Here is an 18,458-nt window from a genome sequence, read left to right as displayed (position 1 = left end):
CTGTAACTCCATTAGAGCAGCAGCAGAAGTGATTCCAGCCACCTGTTTGGGGATATGAAGTCTAAGAATTTGGTGAGAAAAAAAGTCAAAACTGTGAATTCCATTTTAATATGAAAACCACAAACTATCTCTCACAGTGAAACCTAACATGAACCCAACTGAAACTGAAAATTGACTGAATAAGGCATCTAACAAGAATAAAACAACTGCAGATTTAAATAATTTCAACAGTGCTGGAAAATGCTTAGCTTCTCTCAAAATTAGATAATACCAATAGTACTGCTGCACTATTCATTAAACTCCTAACAGAGCAATGGCATTGCCTCATGGGATGATTTTCTGTAAAGAAATTAAATTCTGCACAGATTGAAAACTTCAATTTAAATATATCCAGCATGCGATCACATATACATCCAACATATCATTTCCAGACATTTTCGCCACCTTGAATGTGATCCACCACCAGTCACATCTTCCCATCCCCACCCCATTCCGCAGAGACCACTCTCTCAGCAACTCCTTGGTTCACTCATCCCTTCCCACCCAAGGTAGTCTCCCCTACAACTGCAGGCTATGTAACATCTGTACCTACACCTCTTCCTTCACTCTCAACCAGGGATCCCAGCAGCATTTCCACATGAGAGAGAGGTTCATGTACACCTCTTCAAACCTAGTCTACAGCATGGGTGCCCGATATGGCCTTCATTATATTAGCAAGACCAATTGTAGACTAGGCGACTGTTCTGCTGACCATCTTCTTGTTGCTAACCATTTTGACTTCTCTTCCTATTCCTATATCGACCTTTCTGGGCATCATCCTCCACCATTGCCAAAGTAAGACCATGCACAAACTGGTGGAACAACACCTTATATTCCGTTTGGGTAGTTTACAATCCAACGGTATGAATACTAAATTCTTTGACTTCAAGCAATACCCTTGCTACATCTGTTTTCTTTCCTTTGCTCCCCCCCCCCCACCTCCACAGCAGAGTGCTCACATATCTTCCAACCCCACATCAGCCTGCTCCTTTTTCCCCCTCCATTGTATACTCATCTTCCATCTCTGAATCTCCCATTCCCCTTCACCCCTGTCCTGTTACACCCATGTTCCTCCATATCCTACACCACTTCCTCCTCTCCCTATCTGATACCCTTTGTTTCCTTTACATCTATGGCCATTGTCACTTAGACCACCTATCTGGCTATCAAACCTACCTCACCTGTCCACCTACCACTTACCAGGCTTTGTCCCAACCGCAACTCTCTTTTCCAGCTGTCACCCCCCTACTCCAATCTGTCAGGATAAGAGTCCCCAACCCAGAATGTTACCTGTCCATTCCCTCCTCAGATACTGCAATGATCAAGTTTGTCCTGCTTTTATCCAATCACATGCAGTCATGATGAGCCAAATACGATGGGATAGGAGGAAAAGAGTAATACTAAATATTTTGCAGCTTCGGGCATTATTTTGTGCAGCATTTTATTCAGTGCCATGAAGAAATTAATATAAAGAATAGTTTACAATCACGGATATGCACATTTAAGATTTAATTCTTAATATCTTGTACAGAATGACTAAAAGCACATCATGATTATTGGGTTATATTGAAATCTTTTGGGGCGTTAGGGAGCTGGCAATGTCTGCTTGTTACTGTGAACGTTGAACAACTGTTGATGGTTAGAGTGGCCGATGTGTCATCACTAATTGTAATTAGCTACTCTTAATGCAGCAGACAAAATCCTCCTGTCTTCAATCAAGAAAGTCGCTTTGAAACATTGGATTTGTTAACACACTTATTGGCTGCTTTATTTTTGTTCTTTTGTGACATCTCATTGCTTTTCCTGCTCTGCTTCAAACTCTGAACATGTTCCCACTATAAATACATTGAAGGAAACCACAAGGTCGGGGAATTTAGCAGAATAAACTGTTCATTCTCTCCATTAGCAAAGCTCGAACGAGGAGATAAATCTATGTGATTACTTGAGAAATATATACATAACCCAAAAATCAGTCGAATAGACAATGAACTGCTGTGAACACCAATACTTTGCCAATGGTAATGTTTCTATTTATACATTTACTCTTAATAGACAAATAATATACAATATAATTTTAAAATCCAATCTGTTTCTATTACAAAAAATATGTACAGTCCTGGTAGTGAGAGAACAGAAATGGTACATGGGGCACATCCTGCTTCTACTGAGCATTTCCAAAAGGTACTTAGTACACCATGGCCCTATTTCCACCTTCTATTAATTTTTTGTAAGGAAAAGAACAAACGTGAAACTTGAGAGCACCTATTACAACTGCAGGCCTCAGATTTTAACTAATCACGTTTTTAAGCATAGTCATTGGGAAAGACAAAAGATTTTGAACAGTGATCCCAGAAAGAGTAAAGGGCCTGTCCCATACACGTGTCCTTGGCACGCAAATTACGCAACCTCGTGGTCGCGTTGAGCCAAGACGGTCGAGCGAAGGTCGGGCGCGATTACATGCGTATGCACAGCTGTCTGGAGCGCAAGACGTCATTTGAAGATGGACACAAAGCTGGAGTAACTTAGCGGGCCCGGCAGCATCTCTGGAGAGAAGCAATGGGTGATGTTTCGTGTCGAGACTCTTCTTCAGTCTGAAAAGAAAGGTCTTGACCCGAAACATCATTCATTGCTTCTATCCAGAGATGCTGCCGGTCCCGCTGAGTTACTCCTGCATTTTATGTCTATCTTCAATTTTCTTGGCCCTGCTCTGGGAGTAGAAGTGGGGGCGGATCCGGACCGCAACGGCCGTGAGCCCCAGGCCGAGTTCGGCGATCGTTTGCCTGCTTCTGCTGGTGAAGGTGAGACATTGTTTCGCGCCAGGGTCTTGGGCCTGTCCCACTTTGGCCGTCAGTTCCGCGACAGGCCGTTGGCGCGCAAAGATTTTGTTCACTGCAAGAATTTCGGAGCCCAACGCGATGTCGGGACCAGCCCTGCACAATTCCATACCTCTCCGCATTTCTAAGTGGGACCGGCCCCGCGCGGCCATACGGTGCCCGTATGCCTCAAGTGACCACGAGGTTGCGTAATTTGCGAGACAAGGACGCATAAGTGGGACAGGCCCTTAAATACCCATCTATTTTTTTTTGCTACTGAGTGGTTGCCATTGGTCAGGACAACTCTGATGTTCCTCAAAGACTGAGACAAAACATTAAAAAGTTACTGGAATTGTGCTACCTAATGCTCACTGCATGTTTGCTAAAACTGGTCCTACAGTTTCTCAGGTTATCCGTTTTGGTCTTTATGAACCATTGGCCAGGTAATACTACACCTGGCAATAGAGATTCAACACTGTAGGCACTTGTATGTGAAATACGCATTAACAAGCCACAACGGGAACCAACTTGTATAAACATGGGTGCCTATTAGCCATGCGGTTGCAGTGATTAGAATCAACAGTGGAATTCAGTTCTGCTTTCACCCCCTGGAGGTCATGAAAAATGACCCAATTTCATCATTCAAATGATACCAGTGCAGTAATAGCAACGTCACCTCACTAGTCCAAGTGCTGAAATGGGATTGAACCTAAGGCTTTGTGCCTCAAGTGGGGAGAGTTGTAATTTCAAAGCCAAAATGACATCCAGGAAACAGCCTCCATGTTGAATGGCACCAATTGTGCATGCCCAGTTGACAAATTAAATAACACAATCTGTTGCTCTATGAGTAGTCGTCCAAAGATGTGCTTACTTGGCTAAAGTAAGTCGAACTTCGGGAAGTGTTTTTAGAATTATTTCGAGCATGTCCATTGAAACTCACATTTCGTGCAGCTGCACCCTTTTTCCTGCATGCCTCCACACTATCAGTTTTAGATGTTTCGAACTCCACTGTCATGTTGGACTCCATGCGGGTGATGGTGTAGGCGCTATTCTGCCGAGTGGGGTGAAACCTGGTCGACTGTAGTTCCAGTTCATCGTAGGTAGAAAAAACAATGAAGGGGCACCACTGGAAAGCCCTCTTGAACCCAGCACGAAATCTGCAAGCATATCAACAAAAAGAATGATGTGGCCACACGTGTATCCTCATTTTAGGTGAGCTGCACCCTTAAAATGTTGCAGCAAAGGCTACGGGACAAGAGAATATCCCGGCTGTAGTAATGACGACCTATACTCCAGTAATAACTACACTTTCCACTGAGCTGCTTCAATACAGTAATGACAGGTATCTCACTGACAATATGGAAATAGGTCAGATACGTTTTATTTATATCCTGCTAATACTGCACTATCAATCTACCCTCAATCATCACCACAATGATGAAACTGATTATCTATCAATAATGTTATCAAGCAATACTTACTTATCAATAGCCTTGCCAAGAACACACCTTTAGGTATTGCTAGGCCCGAAAACCCCAGGCCTTATCACAGCCTTGACCCTAATACAGACCAAAGAGCTGAACTTCAGTGGCAAGGTAGGACTTTAAGGCAGCATTTAAAGGGATGTGGTAACAAAGAGGGCTGGTAAAACTAAAGTGATTGGACATAAAGATACAAAGAACCATTGGTTGGAGTCATATCTTCCACAATGGAAGATGGTTGTTGCATCTGGGATGTCCAAGATCAAAGGCAGCACTCAAGTGTTCCTCAAGGCAACGTTCCTGCTTAACCATCTTCAGATTCTTCATGAATGAGTTCCTTCCATTATTATTATTATAGAAGAGGGAATGTCTGCTGACAATTGATCAGTGCTCAACTTGCAGTTCATCAGCAAATGAATCAACCCATGCTTACATGCAGCAAGACCAAGCCAACTGGACTGATGCGCTGGACTGACAAGTGGATAGTAGCATTGACCACAGAGGTGCCATGCAATAACAATCTCCAACAAGATCTAGCCACTAATCCGCGACATTGGCTGACATTAACATCCTGAGAACTTCCCAGTTCTCTGACCAGTCTTACTATTTCCAACTACATTTTATCTGTTTTCTTTGTCGTTACCTTCTCCCAGCTAGCAATGATCTATTTTGCATTTTCCTTGATCTCCATTCCCTTTGCACCTTCAAGAGTGCAAGAGACATGTATTAATACATGCACCAATAGGTATAGTGAGATTTGAGTTACCATTACAGCCATATGAATAAAAAGAACACAATACATGATAAATTTAACACGAACATCCCCACAGCAGAATCAACATTTCCCACTGTCACACTTCCTTATCTATCTATCTCCCTCCCCCCCAGATGTCAGTCTGAAGAAAGGTCTCGACCTGAATCGTTGCCCATTCCTTCTCTCCAGAGATGCTGTCTGTCCCGCTGAGTTACTCCAGCATTTTGTGTCTATCTTTGGTTTAAACCAGCATCTGCAGTTCCTTCATACAGTTAACATCCTGAGACCCAGTGTCAGCACTCATCAGAATCTTTACTGGTCCCGTCACGTACTCTCAATTTCTCTAACTTCGCTGTATCTGCTCCCAAGATTAGGTATTCTAATCCTTTAGTAAACATGGTATTCCCCCCTCCTGTCATATATGAACACCTCACCTGCATCTCCTTGATCTGCTCTGCTTTCCCTCTCCCCCAGATGCAACAGAGGTAAGAGTTCCCCTGGTCCTCACTTTTCACCCCACCAGTCACTGAATGTAATACATTATTCTCCGACATTTCCATCACCTCTACTGTAATATCACTACCAATCACATCTTCCCATCCCCACCCCTTTCCACAGAGACCACTCTCTTGATTCATTCACCCCTTCCCACCCAAAAAACCCCCTCTCCAGCTATTTTCGACTGCAACCACAAAAGGTGTAACACTTGTCACTGTACCTGATCCCTCACCTCCTTTCAGGGACCCAGCAGTCCTTCCAGGTGAGATAGAGTCTGACGGGCACCTCGTCTTACCCCCATCTACTGCATCCACTGTTCCCGATTTGGCCTCCTGTAAGTCAGTGAGACCAAGTGTAGGCTCGGCGACCATTTCATCAAACACTTACTCTTGGTCCGCCAAGGCCTGCAGGATCTCCCAGTTGCTATCCATTTTAATTCCTCTTCCTCTTCCTATACTAACCTTTTCTGTCTTGGACCTCCTCCATTGCCAGAGTGAGACCACACACAAACTAGAGGAACAATAGATATTCTGCTCAGGTAGCTTACAACCCAATGGTATGAATATTGAATTCTCCAATTTTAAGTAACTGCATAACCTTCCCCTTCTCTTCTTCCCCCCCGTAACCCACCATCCCCCTTCCCTGGGCCACACCTGGACTCATCTCCCTACCCCTTGTATTTCTTCTTCCAGCTTCACAATTTGTATCTCTTCAATCCTTTTGTATCACATCTTCGTTATTTTCATCTCTAACCTTTGTTCATTCATCTGTCTATCGAATAACCCTCCTCACCTGTATCAGGCTATAATTTGCAAGGTTTGTTCTGCTGTTTCGCATTCCAACTTTCTCTCTCGCCTCCCCACACACTTACAATCAGTCTGAAGAGTGTGCCGACCCAAAATGTTGCCAATCCATGTTCTCCTAAGATGCTGGGTGACCCGTCGAGCTACTCCAGCACTCTGTGTCTTCTTGAGTTATGTAAATAGCTTGGGTGCAGTAGGGGAGAAGCTGGATGTCCTGTGGTGTGTGTCTCATCTCCTGATGATATTAAAGCCTTTTCACTGTCATCAAGTTTAAATTGGGATGTAATGGAATATTCTGCAATTGTCTGGATGAGCACAAAGCAGGCCATCAACTTTCAGGAACTTACATGATGGAATAAGCAGTCCACTGAGTGTTTGGGAGTTCCAAAACACTACTCTTAATGTTTATTTACTCCATCATTCCTGCACTATGACTACAATGTGTAACATCTACAAAATAATGTAGCTATTTGTTCAGATTACTCTTTTAGTACCTTTCAAACAGACAGTTGTCTCTCCCACTGAGGTTTCATAAGTCCAGAGAGAAGGAATACAAGTTGCTACATTAGAGAATTCTTATTATCCATTTGCATAAATTATTAACCATTAAATGGAAATTGTCTAGTAAATACTGTAGATGTCTGTGTAGATAAGTATAAGGTCATGTGTTTTGTAATTCGATGCTTTCACTGCTTGGAACGTTTTCACTCTGTGTCTGCACAAAGCTAGATATGTGACTTTCACTCCCACGATCCGAGTGATTTATAAATACAATGGCTCTGGATTTGGCCAAGATTGACTGATGTGATGAGACAGAGACTGTTCACGGTAAACTGGGCAAATCTGTTAATCGGTAAAATTATGGTGTAGTTGGTTGCGAGTGGTGTTCAAAAAAATAACGTGATATGATACAAAATCACTTTGAACCCCAAAGGGGCAAGAACATTGCTTGATATAAAAAACAGCCATTGGTGACTAATGTTCAACATCAACTAAAATCAAGCATAAAAAATGGCAAAAACTAGCACATTTCCTGAAATGAGGCAAACAAAGAATAAAAAAGTGACACAATAATTAGAGCTCCAAGAAGAAAATGATGTAAATTTTGCAAAGAATGTCAAAACCATGTCAAAGAGAATTTGAACTATTATTTAGTGAAAAGGAATTGTTTGAGAGCTCGCTAAGGACCTGAACAGCGAAAAAGTAATATTAATAATGAAAATGTGAATCATTAAGGCAAGGAGGTGTGGATTCTGTATGACCCAAGGAAACTAATATTGGATCATTGATGTGATCGTAGCATATAGAGTGACATATTGCAGAAGATGCAAAACATGGTAGAGTTATGGGAAGTGAAGAAAGCTGTTAAAGGATACAACAGCATATATAGCTACATATAGTGTATAGTAGGAGAAATGGCAGGTAGGGTAAAATCCAGGCAAGTGTGTGATGTTGAACTTTGGGAGCTCAAATGGCAGAGTCCTTAACAACACTGATGTACAGAGGGATTTTGGGTTGAAGTCCATAATGCCTGAAAGTAGCAACACATAGTGTGGTAAAGAAGGCATATGTTATGCTTGCCTTTGACAGTCCAGGCATTGACTATAAAGGTCAGGAAGCCATGTTGCACATTAGACCACATTTAGAGCATTGTGTGTTGTTCTGCTTGCCACAAAACAGGCAGGCAGGCTGTGGAGGCGTTGGCGAAGTCACAGAAGAGATTTACAAATACGCTGCCTGGATTAGATTAGATGGTATTAGCGATAAGGAAAATTTAGACAAACTAGGATTGTTTTCTCTGGAGCATGGCGGCTGAAGGGGGGCCTGATAAGAATTTATATTAGAGGGTATAACTTTAAGAAAGGAGATGTTAAAAACAAAGACAGTTGTAGGTGACAAGAAAACACTGTCAAGAGTGGGTGGTGGAAACAGATATGACAATGATGTTAAAGAGGCTTTGAATGTGCAGGGAATGATGGGATGTGGATCATGTGCAGGCAGAAAGGATTAGTTTAAATTGGCATCAAGTTTGGCACAGGTATCATGGGCCTGTAGAATCCACTAAATCTCACGACCGAAAGTAAAGGGTAAGCGACACCAAGCTTTGCTAAACACCTTGTGCCTCGTTTAATAAAAATCTCTTCAAACTCCCCTTGTACAGAAAAGACTGTAATACCCTCTGATCTTGGAGTTTGAATCTCAGCTCTCGACCCTCACATGACGCTGCTCGTTGCTAGGCAACAGGAACAAGCTGTACCTAAAAACCACGTGGGCCTGAAGTCGCCACAGTTCCCCTCTTAGTCACCGAGTCAAAAGGTGGCGACTGCCTGGCTTTGTCCTGCCCCGTTCCGGTTTGGCAGATTGATTTTACGGCCTGATCTCGTTTGTTACTGCAGTGTTGGAGGTCTTTTGACAGGAATTGTTCATGTCCTGTGACTTCGCCCGCTTTTCGACATGTGCTGGCTTTAACTGGTCAACGGATACATTGTCCATTTTTCCATTCCGGTTGATTACGAAACTCTTGGGTAGGCGTTGGATGACTTGGTACGGGCCATTGTATGCTTGCTGAAGAGGTTGACAGACAGCGTCGTGTCGGACTAAAACATGTGTGCAGCTTTGGAGATCAGCAGGCATGTAGACCATTGCAGGCGTTTGCAGCGTCAGTGTTCGCCTGAGTAGCTGCATAGTTTGCTGTAATTGATTGACATATATGTCTGGGTCATAGGATCTGTCCATGGGAATTGGTTTGACAAATTAGTCGGGCAGCTTCAGAGTTGTGCCATAAACTATTTCCGCCGACGAACAAGCAAAGGTCTGCTTTCACTGCCGTACGAATGCAAAGCAGAACCAGAGGCAACCGTTCAGTCCTGTTCAACGAGTCTCGTCCGGTTGCCAGAGCGGCTTTCAACTGGCGTTGAAACCGTTCAATCGGGCCGTTCGCTTGTGGATGATACACCGTAGTTCGAATTCGGTTCGTGCACAAAAGGTCGGTTAGTGTTTGAAACAGCGCAGACTTGAATTGCAGTCTTCGGTATGTTTTGATCGTACTTCGGACCACAAAGACCGAAATCCATCAGTCAACATAGGCGCAGGCTATTGTCTCTGCTGAAATGTTGATGACTGGGATAGCATCTTGCCATCTTGTGAACCGGTCTTCACAAGTGAGCGGATATGTGTCGTTTCTTGACGGTGGGAGTGGGCCAACCAAGTCCAGATGCACGTGCTCGAAACGAGTGTTCCGTCCACGAAACTTGCCGAATGGGGTCCCAGTGTGCCTGGAGATCTTGGATTGTTGACATGGTAGACAAGTCTTTGCCCACAATCCAACGTCCCACTTGATGAGAGGCCAGATGAAACACTGTTTATCGTAGCCTTCTTGCCCGGATGTGATCAATTATGCAGCGCGCAGAAAACCTCTCAATGCCCCCTGAAGGCACAAACGGCCTAGATTTGCCAGTGGAATTGTCACAAATTATGGTTTCTCTGGTGTCACCGATCGGTACATCTTCCAATTTTAGGGCTGTATGCGTCTGTTGGAAATGGATAAGTTTGGGATCAGTATGCTGCAAGCGAGCCATGGCATAAAAATCGATGAATGTGGCCGCATTCAGAGCATCCACCTCCTGTCTTGATAGGGCGTCGGCAACCCGATTTGCTTTACCTTGAATATGTCTGATATCACTGGAGAATTGCTAAACAAAATACGTGGTGGATTTCCTGTGGTGAATAGTTCCTCACACTTGTACGAGCAGTGTATGTGAGCGGTTGGTGATCCATATAAATAGCGAAGTTACAGCCTTCCAACAGATGGCGGAAATGCTTGACGGCGAGGTACATAGCCAAAGGTTCTCGCCCGAACGTACTGTACCACACCTGAGTGGGTGATAATTTTTCCGAAAAGAATGCCGGAGGCTCCCACCTGCCGTTCACGCGCTGCTCCACGACAGCTCCCACGTCGTTGATGGAGGCATCAGTGGTGAATGAAAATAAGGCATTGGGCCTCTGATGGGCCAGCATAATTGCGTTGGCGAGAGTCCTCTTAGGGGTGTTGAAGGCTTGCACAGCATCCTCGGGAAAAACTCAACGATTTCTTTGAAGATGATTTGTCCGAACCTTTGAGTAAGGATAATAGGGAACTTGCGGCATTCAGTAGAAAGCGGCGGTAGAAATTTATCATCCCCAAAAATTGCCGTAATTGGTTTAACTAATTTATCATTGGGTCATTTCAGATTTCCCGCATCTTTGATTCGCTGGGCAGGATGCCGTTCTCCGTCACGCGATGCCCGAGGAAAGTGAGTTCGCGAGCGCCAAACACGCATTTGTTCATGTTAACGACAATACCATATTTGTCGAGACGCCGGAACAGTAATCCGAGGTGTTCCTTGTGTTCGTCCTCACTGGAGCTCGCTACCAACACTTCGTTGATGTATGCGGAGACAAAATTGAGGCCGGAGAGTACGTGGTCCATGAAACGCTGAAACGATTGTGCTGCGTACCGTAAACCAAACGGCATCCGTAGAAATTTGAACGTCCTGAACGGAGTGACCACGGCTGTCATGGAAATATCGGCAGGCTCAACCGGAATTTGATAATAGGCGTGCACAAGATCAATGCTTGTGAACACCCGCTTACCCTGTAGACTTGAAGAGAAATACTGCAAATGTAGAATGCTGTATTGATCTGGAATAGCGGCATCGTTTAGTGCACGATAGTCACCGCAGAGTCGCCAATCTCCGGGAGACTTCTTCGGGACCATGTGAAGAGGTGATGTCCAGCGGTCCTAGACCTACGGATGATCCCGAGCTCAAACATATTTTCAAATTCCGCCTTTGCCACCTTGGGGCGATCCACGGGTAACCTGTAACAGAGTGTTTGATATCATTGTGCCGGTAAGACGGAGATATTAGTCGCAGAATTTGTTTCAGTAATTCCTGATATGGGCCGGTGCTGGGTTGGAGGCTGGTAAGGTGAGAGATGGTCATTGCCGGACGGCAGATGCAGTTCATCTGTGCATGAATTCAGCAATCACTCAAGCGGCAATTTCTTAAATCCACCAGCAAAGAAAAGTGTGAAAGAAAATCCGCTACGATAATAAGCTTTGATACGTCAGGGACTGAAAATCCAGCAAAACTTTTTCTGCAGACCGAAGTCGAGTGTGACCGATTTCTGACCGAATGTCCTTATGCTAGAATTGTTTGTGGCAGTGAGAACACATCTGAGGTTAGGGTGTAAACACTCTGGGGAACTGGGAGGAACAACCGGAATAACTTGGCGCCAGAGTCAATAAGATATTGCATACCCGAACAGTGGTCGATGAGAAAAATGCGGTGGCTAGTTTGCCCACGGGCAGTAGTCGCCTCTACTGCCGGGCCTCATAATTTCCTCAGGTGTTGATATTTGTAGAATGCGATCTGCTCTGGAAGACGAGCTGCTGGGCACAACATTTTTTTTCATTGGCTTGTGACATTGAGGGAGTGAAATCGAGCTTCTAGTATCAAAAACCACACTCTTGCGTTGGTCGTAAAAAACATTGGGACGTCAAGTTTTACTTCATCGACTGACACCGCTTCACTTCTATCGTTGTACATTTCGTAAGTAAATTGAAGTTGCGTGTAGCCACGAGGTCACCAGTTGTAGAATCCACTAAATCTCACGACCGAAAGTAAATGACAAGCGACACCAAGCTTTGCCAAACACCTTGTGCCTCATTTAATAAAAATCTCTCAAACTCCCCTTGTACAGAAAAGACTGTTATACCCTCTGACCTCGGAGTTTGAATCTCAGCTCTCGACCCTCACGTGGCGCTGCTTGTTGCTGGGCAACGGGAACAAGCTGTACCTAAAAGTCACGAGGGCCTGAAGTCGCCACAGGCCCTTGGGCCTGTTCCCGTGCTGAACTGTTCACGCTCTATGTTCTATCTCTTTAACAATAATTTAACATCTTTACAGGTCTTTAACATTATAGGTCTCATTCCAATCCTGTTTTGATCTCTTTCTGAACACCATATAAAAAGTTCATGAACCGTTAGACTGTTAATTAAATCTATCTCACACATCAATCAACTTTGGATACATAATCCCATTTCTGAATCTGATTTGGTGTCTGCACTTGAAAGTAAGACTCAGTTCACTGATACTATTTCTGCAGCTACTGATCTGCTCAAGCCCTCAACTTTCGTACCACAGTTCCCATCAAACCTGTTGGTTTTTCTCGCCCTGGCTACACCTCAGGACTCATCTCCACGCCATTATGCAAGGGTTGAGACCTACAAGGATTGTACTCACCTGGTTCCCCACTCTTAACTGTCTAGTCTTAGCCAGGGAATGACTTGCAATAGCGTTCTTTCTAATTTTGGTTTCCTGAAGTGGAGGAAGACTTTGAGCCACTGGAATATTGTAAATCAATGAAAGATGCCACAAATGTAATTTTTTCAATTATTTAATGTCCACAAATATTTTATTTCCTTGACCTACCCTGGTTTATAATCTATATGGCACTATTTCACAAAGCCATGGTGACAACACCCAGCTGAACCCATGAGCACCACTCTTGACCATCCACTCTCTGCAAATAGTCAGGCACCTAACATATTGATTATGCAAAAACTTCATCCAATTAAATGATGGATAGAACAATCCTTTCATCTTCAATTACTTGTGAATTGTGAGCAGCGGATGCTGCTGCATTCTGGTATTTGACAACAATTGTTTCATGACAATGGATGCTTGCCCTATCCAACTCTAAAAGCACCAATTTTCATGAGTAATATTGCTTTTCATGTTCTCACACGGCAGCATTCAATGCTTTCACTTTCTCAGTATTGTCTTCCAGTACAAAAATATTATTGGCTTTGAAAACAATTCCCTCTCACCCCCATAAAATTTGAATGATTCACAAACTTCACTCTGCTCTCTGTGGCTGCCGATGAACCAAGCTTATGCTTCAGTTGCAATTTCTTCTCTCACCAAAGAGCATTCAAGCCACTTGTGAATGCTCTTTCTCTCAACTTCTGTTATTTGCAGACTTACACTGTCAGCTTCAGTTTTACTTGAAAGGTCAATGAGTGTAACTTGAATGAGGATGGCTGCTGCTTCCGTCAAAACACGACACCTTGTGCTTTCTCTCTCTGCCTTTCATCTGCTGGATGGACCCTCATGAAAGAATGTACTGAGTCTACAAACAGGAGGGGACCAATTTTTGGCCATTTTGATTGCAGCCATGGAACACTCACAGAATTGGTAAGATAATTGGTCTTAAAGGCTCCATACTGATATTTTCTTTCATTTAAAAAAAAAATCCAATCCTTGCCGCTAATCGTAATGCATCCTAATGTGATTGCAGCATACTGCTGAAGTGTTGATGTTTAGTTTAACAAAGATAGATTAGCACAGAACAACTCTTGCGGCCTCTTTCAATGCATGTGCCGAACACGATACCAACACCAACTCGTATCTGCCTATACATAATTCACATGTCTCCATTCCCTGCATATCTTTGTGCATATCCAAAAGTCTATTAACTGCCCCAATCGTATCTGTATCCATTACCACCCCCAACAGTGCGTTCCAGGCACTCACCACCCTCCGTGTAAAAAACTTGCTCCGCCAATCACTTTTAAACTTTTGCATCTCCCACCTTAAAGTTATGCCTCTAGTATTTAATATTAGAGGCATACATCTATCGATGTATTTGTATCAATTTGATATTTTTATCCTGGGAAAAAGGTTCTGAATCTCTACTCTTATCCATACCTCTTATAATTTTATATACTTTTGGACGGTACGATAAAGTTTATCCATCTCCGGAGGAAAATTGGTCTGCTAACAGTCACAACATACAACAAGGTACACAAAAACCTGAAATTAAAAGTGAAAAAAAAAGACAAGCGACTATTGGCTGGCTACCGTGTGCACGGCGCCTTCACAGGAACAAACCGGAACAAATGAACAAACACAGACTTATCCCCTGGGCAGAGGATTCTAAAACTAAAGTGCCCCCCCCCCAAAAACCGGGTCCCCCTTTGTTCTCCTCCCGTCCCTCACGGCGGTCCCCTCACGCTGGGTCCTCCATTGTTTTTCACGGTGGGCCCCCAACGCCTGGTCCCCATTGTCTTCCTCTCCCCCCCCACCTCCCTCATGCTCCAATCACTTCCATAGAGAATTCGATACGACCCCATCCACCTCTCACCCTGACAACTCTGTGAATCTCAGACTGCAATGTGGAAATTTCGAATCAGCAACGATTCCAGCTTGAGAGGAAACCATGTGCCCCGTCAAGTGCTCGATGCAAGTGATCTCTCCTGACATCTCCGCTTTGCCCTATAAATTCTGTCATTTCAAGTACTTACCAGTTACCTTTTGATCACCACTACACCCTTGGCAGACATTCAAGACCTAACCACTTGTGTGAAAAAAGTCATTTCTCATGTTGCGTTTTTTTCTTTTGGCACCAGGTTTATTCTGGTAAACCTGAAGCACTTCAGTGGTTGGAGTCATACCACACTCACAGTAAGATGATTATGATTGTTGAAAGTCAATCATCCCAACCCAAAAAATCATTACTAAGCTTGCTAAGGGCAGCATCCTATGCCCAGCCCTTCATCTGCTTCTGAAAGACCATTATTAACTATGTCAAGGAGATATCCACCACTGATTAGAGAAAGTTTAAATCCATTTGCAGCCACACCGTGAATGAAGCCGTTCATGTCTGCATGGTCAGATATGGGCGGATAAATGACAAGTAACATTCATGGCACAAAAATGTCAGGCAATGACCATTTTCAACAGAGAATCCCACTGTTAATCCTTGACAATCAAGTACATTGTTGGGTCTCCAAACAAAAAATCCTGGATGGTCACCACCAGAGACTCAAGTGGACCAGTGATTTAAGTTCTTAAACTCAACAAGTGCTCGGAGCTCAACGACTCGCCTCCTATGCTCAAAGCCTTTTGACTATCTGCAGGACACAACTCAAGAGTGTGATGGAAAATACTCCACTTGATGTCTGGAACTTGATGACTCTTGATGCCTGGAACTTCAGACAATGCTCCACTTGTATCTAACCCAAAGTTTCAAAAGATGCATTATGACTTCCTTGCTCTTAAACCCCCTTTTCACAGGGCGACTTGACGCAAGAGGTAACCAGAGTTTAACATCGTGGGAACCTCGTGCGGTAACAGTACGGCATTCGTGGACCACCGTGGTGCTAACGGCAGGTAATCGTGTAACTTGGGTACTCGGGAGAAAATTCAAACATGTTTGAATTTGTCCAAGAGTGGCTTGTACACTTGTGGTTGAGCATTGCAACATTTTATGAACGTAGTGGCCAGTGCGATATCCGTAGTAACTCTTGCGGTTACCGTGGGAACTCCTGCGAACGGTAGGAGGCCTTATCTCTCTACCCCCCCCCGGGTGCAGCATCATCTATGGAACGAAGGAAATAGGCAACATTTCGGCCCGAAAAGTTGCTTATTTCTTGTGTATGTGTCGGAAGGAACAGCAGATGCCGGTTTAAAGAGAATGAGTTCGACGGCAGGCAGCATCTTTGGGGAGAAGGAATGGGTGACATTTCGGGTCGAGACCCTTCTGATATGCTGCTTGTCCCACTGAGCTACATGTTGTGTCTATCTTCGTTTTAATCCAGCATCTGCAGTTCCTTCCTGGCCGAACCCGATTGAAAGATGAGAGGCTGGGCGATAGAAATCATCAATTGAATTAAATAACTAGATACCTGTCTAATCGTATCTACGGGATTGGACAGGCTAGATGGAGGAAGGATGTTCCCGATGTTGGGAGAGTCCAGAACCAGGGTCCCAGTTTTACAGTCTACCGTGGGAACTCTTTAATTACTGCGGGAAACCTTCAGTTTCCCAGGGGGTCGGGACAGGACTGGAGTTGGGAGGGAAAGGTGGGGCAGTCGAGGGAGAGGAGGGGGAGACAAATGGGGGTGTCTTCATTTACTGGCGGTGGGTGTCTGTCACTGAAATAGGCAGGTGAGATTTCGCATCCACCTTGTGTGTGCCTCTCTCTCTCTCTCTCCCTCCCTCCCTCTCACACAGGCATGAATGGAGGAACTCCGCAGGCCAGGCAGCATTTACGGAGGGAAATGGACAGGCGACCCATTCTTCAGGCTGCCTTATGTCTCTCCCCCCCCCCCCCCCCCCCCAACTCCCACCCACACACCCCCCCCCCCCGAATGCTGGAGAAACTCCGCGGGTGCAGCAGCATCTATGGAACAAAGGAAATAGACAACGTTTCGGCCACGTGATTAACTACACTACAGTCCACGATGTTCATTCACGATTAACGGGAAAGATCGGGAGACGGACAAGTCACTCGCACAAATGACAGAATTGCCGAGTACCGTGGGAACTCTTTACTCTACCCCCGTTATATCGTGTGATATCGTGCTAGACCACAACCACTCCACTCTGGCTACATCTTGCGTCAAGTCGCCCCATGAAAAATGGCTATTAGATTCATAAAGCCATAGAATCATAAAGGACCTCAGCCCACCATGTCCATGCTAACGATCAAATGCCTATCTATACTGATCACATTTACTAGCACTTCATCCATAGCTATCTGTGAGGAGGCAATTCAAGAGCTCATCCTAAAACTTAAATGTGTTAGAGTATCTATTTCCAGCCCTTTTGGCTTGTACACTATGTCATGCCACATGGAAACAGGCCCTTTGGCCCAACATGTCCATGCTGAACAAGATGGCCCATCTGTACTCGCCCCACCTGCCCATATTTGCTTCATCTTATCCAAATGTCTTTTAAATGTTATTATAGTACCTGCCTTAACTATCTCCTCTGGCAGCTCATTCCACATACCCACCGTCCTCTGTGGAAAAGTTGTCCATCGGGTTGCTATTAAATCTTTCCCCCCTTACCATAAACATATGTCCCCTGGTTCTTGATTCCCCAACTCTGGGTAAAAGGCTATGTACATTCACCCTATCTATTCCCCTCATAATTTTATACACATTTATAAGATCACCCCTCAGCTTCCTGTGCTCCAAGGAGTAAAGTCCTGGCCTGCCCAATTTCTCCCCATAGCTCAATACTTTGAGTCCTGGCAACATCCTTGTAAATACTCTCTGCACTCTTTCCAATATCCTTCCTATAGCAGGGTGACCAAAACTGAACACAATACTTAAAATACAGCGCCACCAACGTGTTATTCAACTTCAATACCTTGACTAATGAAGGCCAATGTACCATAAGCCTCCTTCACTATCCTATCTAACGGTGATACTACTTTCAGGGAACTACGTACCTGCACTTTTCAATCTCTCTGCTCTACATTATTCCCAAGATCCCTGTCATTCACTGCAAAGGTGTTGCCCGGGTTTGACTTCCCAAAATCCAAACTTTGCACTTATCTTCATTAAACTCTATTAACCATTCCTCAACCACATGATGTAACTTTTAATAACCATTTTCACCATCTACAATACCACCTATAACCATATAACAATTACAGCACGGAAACAGGCCATCTCGGCCCTACAAGTCCGTGCCGAACAAATTTTTTTTTTTCCCCCTTAGTCCCACCTGCCTGCACTCATACCATAACCCTCCATTCCCTTCTCATCCATATGCCTATCCAATTTATTTTTAAATGATACAAATGAACCTGCCTCCACCACTTCCACTGGAAGCTCATTCCACACCGCTACCACTCTCTGAGTAAAGAAGTTCCCCCTCATATTACCCCTAAACTTCTGTCCCTTAATTCTGAAGTCATGTCCACTTGTTTGAATCTTCCCTATTCTCAAAGGGAAAAGCTTGTCCACATCAACTCTGTCTATCCCTCTCATCATTTTAAAGACCTCTATCAGGTCCCCCCTTAACCTTCTGCGCTCCAGAGAATAAAGACCTAACCTACTTTAATGTCATCTGCAAACTTACTAATCATGCCTTGTACATTCTCATCCAGATCATTAATATAAACCACAAACAGCACCAATCCTGGACTCACACCTTTAGTCACCGTTGTAATGTTTTGAGTAATCTCCAATTTGATACTCAATCAATCAATTGAAATGCTGAGGAGAAAGACA

At 44.2% G+C, this 18,458-nt stretch overlaps 1 protein-coding gene across 1 annotated transcript in view; it reads right to left on the bottom strand.

Moving 5' to 3' along the window:
- Positions 1-2,158: 2,158 nt before the first annotated feature.
- The window catches only part of LOC129695582 (neuromedin-K receptor-like), a 61,015-nt gene continuing 44,715 nt past the window's right edge, over positions 2,159-18,458 (bottom strand). The window contains exon 5 of the mRNA XM_055632664.1: positions 2,159-4,009. Within this exon, the coding sequence (XP_055488639.1) occupies positions 3,694-4,009 (316 nt within the window). The 3' untranslated portion in view covers positions 2,159-3,693. The remainder of the gene's footprint in view (positions 4,010-18,458) is intronic.

This window comes from Leucoraja erinacea, chromosome 3 (assembly GCF_028641065.1).
Source record: "Leucoraja erinacea ecotype New England chromosome 3, Leri_hhj_1, whole genome shotgun sequence".
In the NCBI taxonomy this organism is placed as follows: domain Eukaryota; kingdom Metazoa; phylum Chordata; class Chondrichthyes; order Rajiformes; family Rajidae; genus Leucoraja; species Leucoraja erinaceus.
Note: the sequence above shows the minus strand (reverse complement) of the source record. Positions and strands in the feature narration are given on the sequence as shown.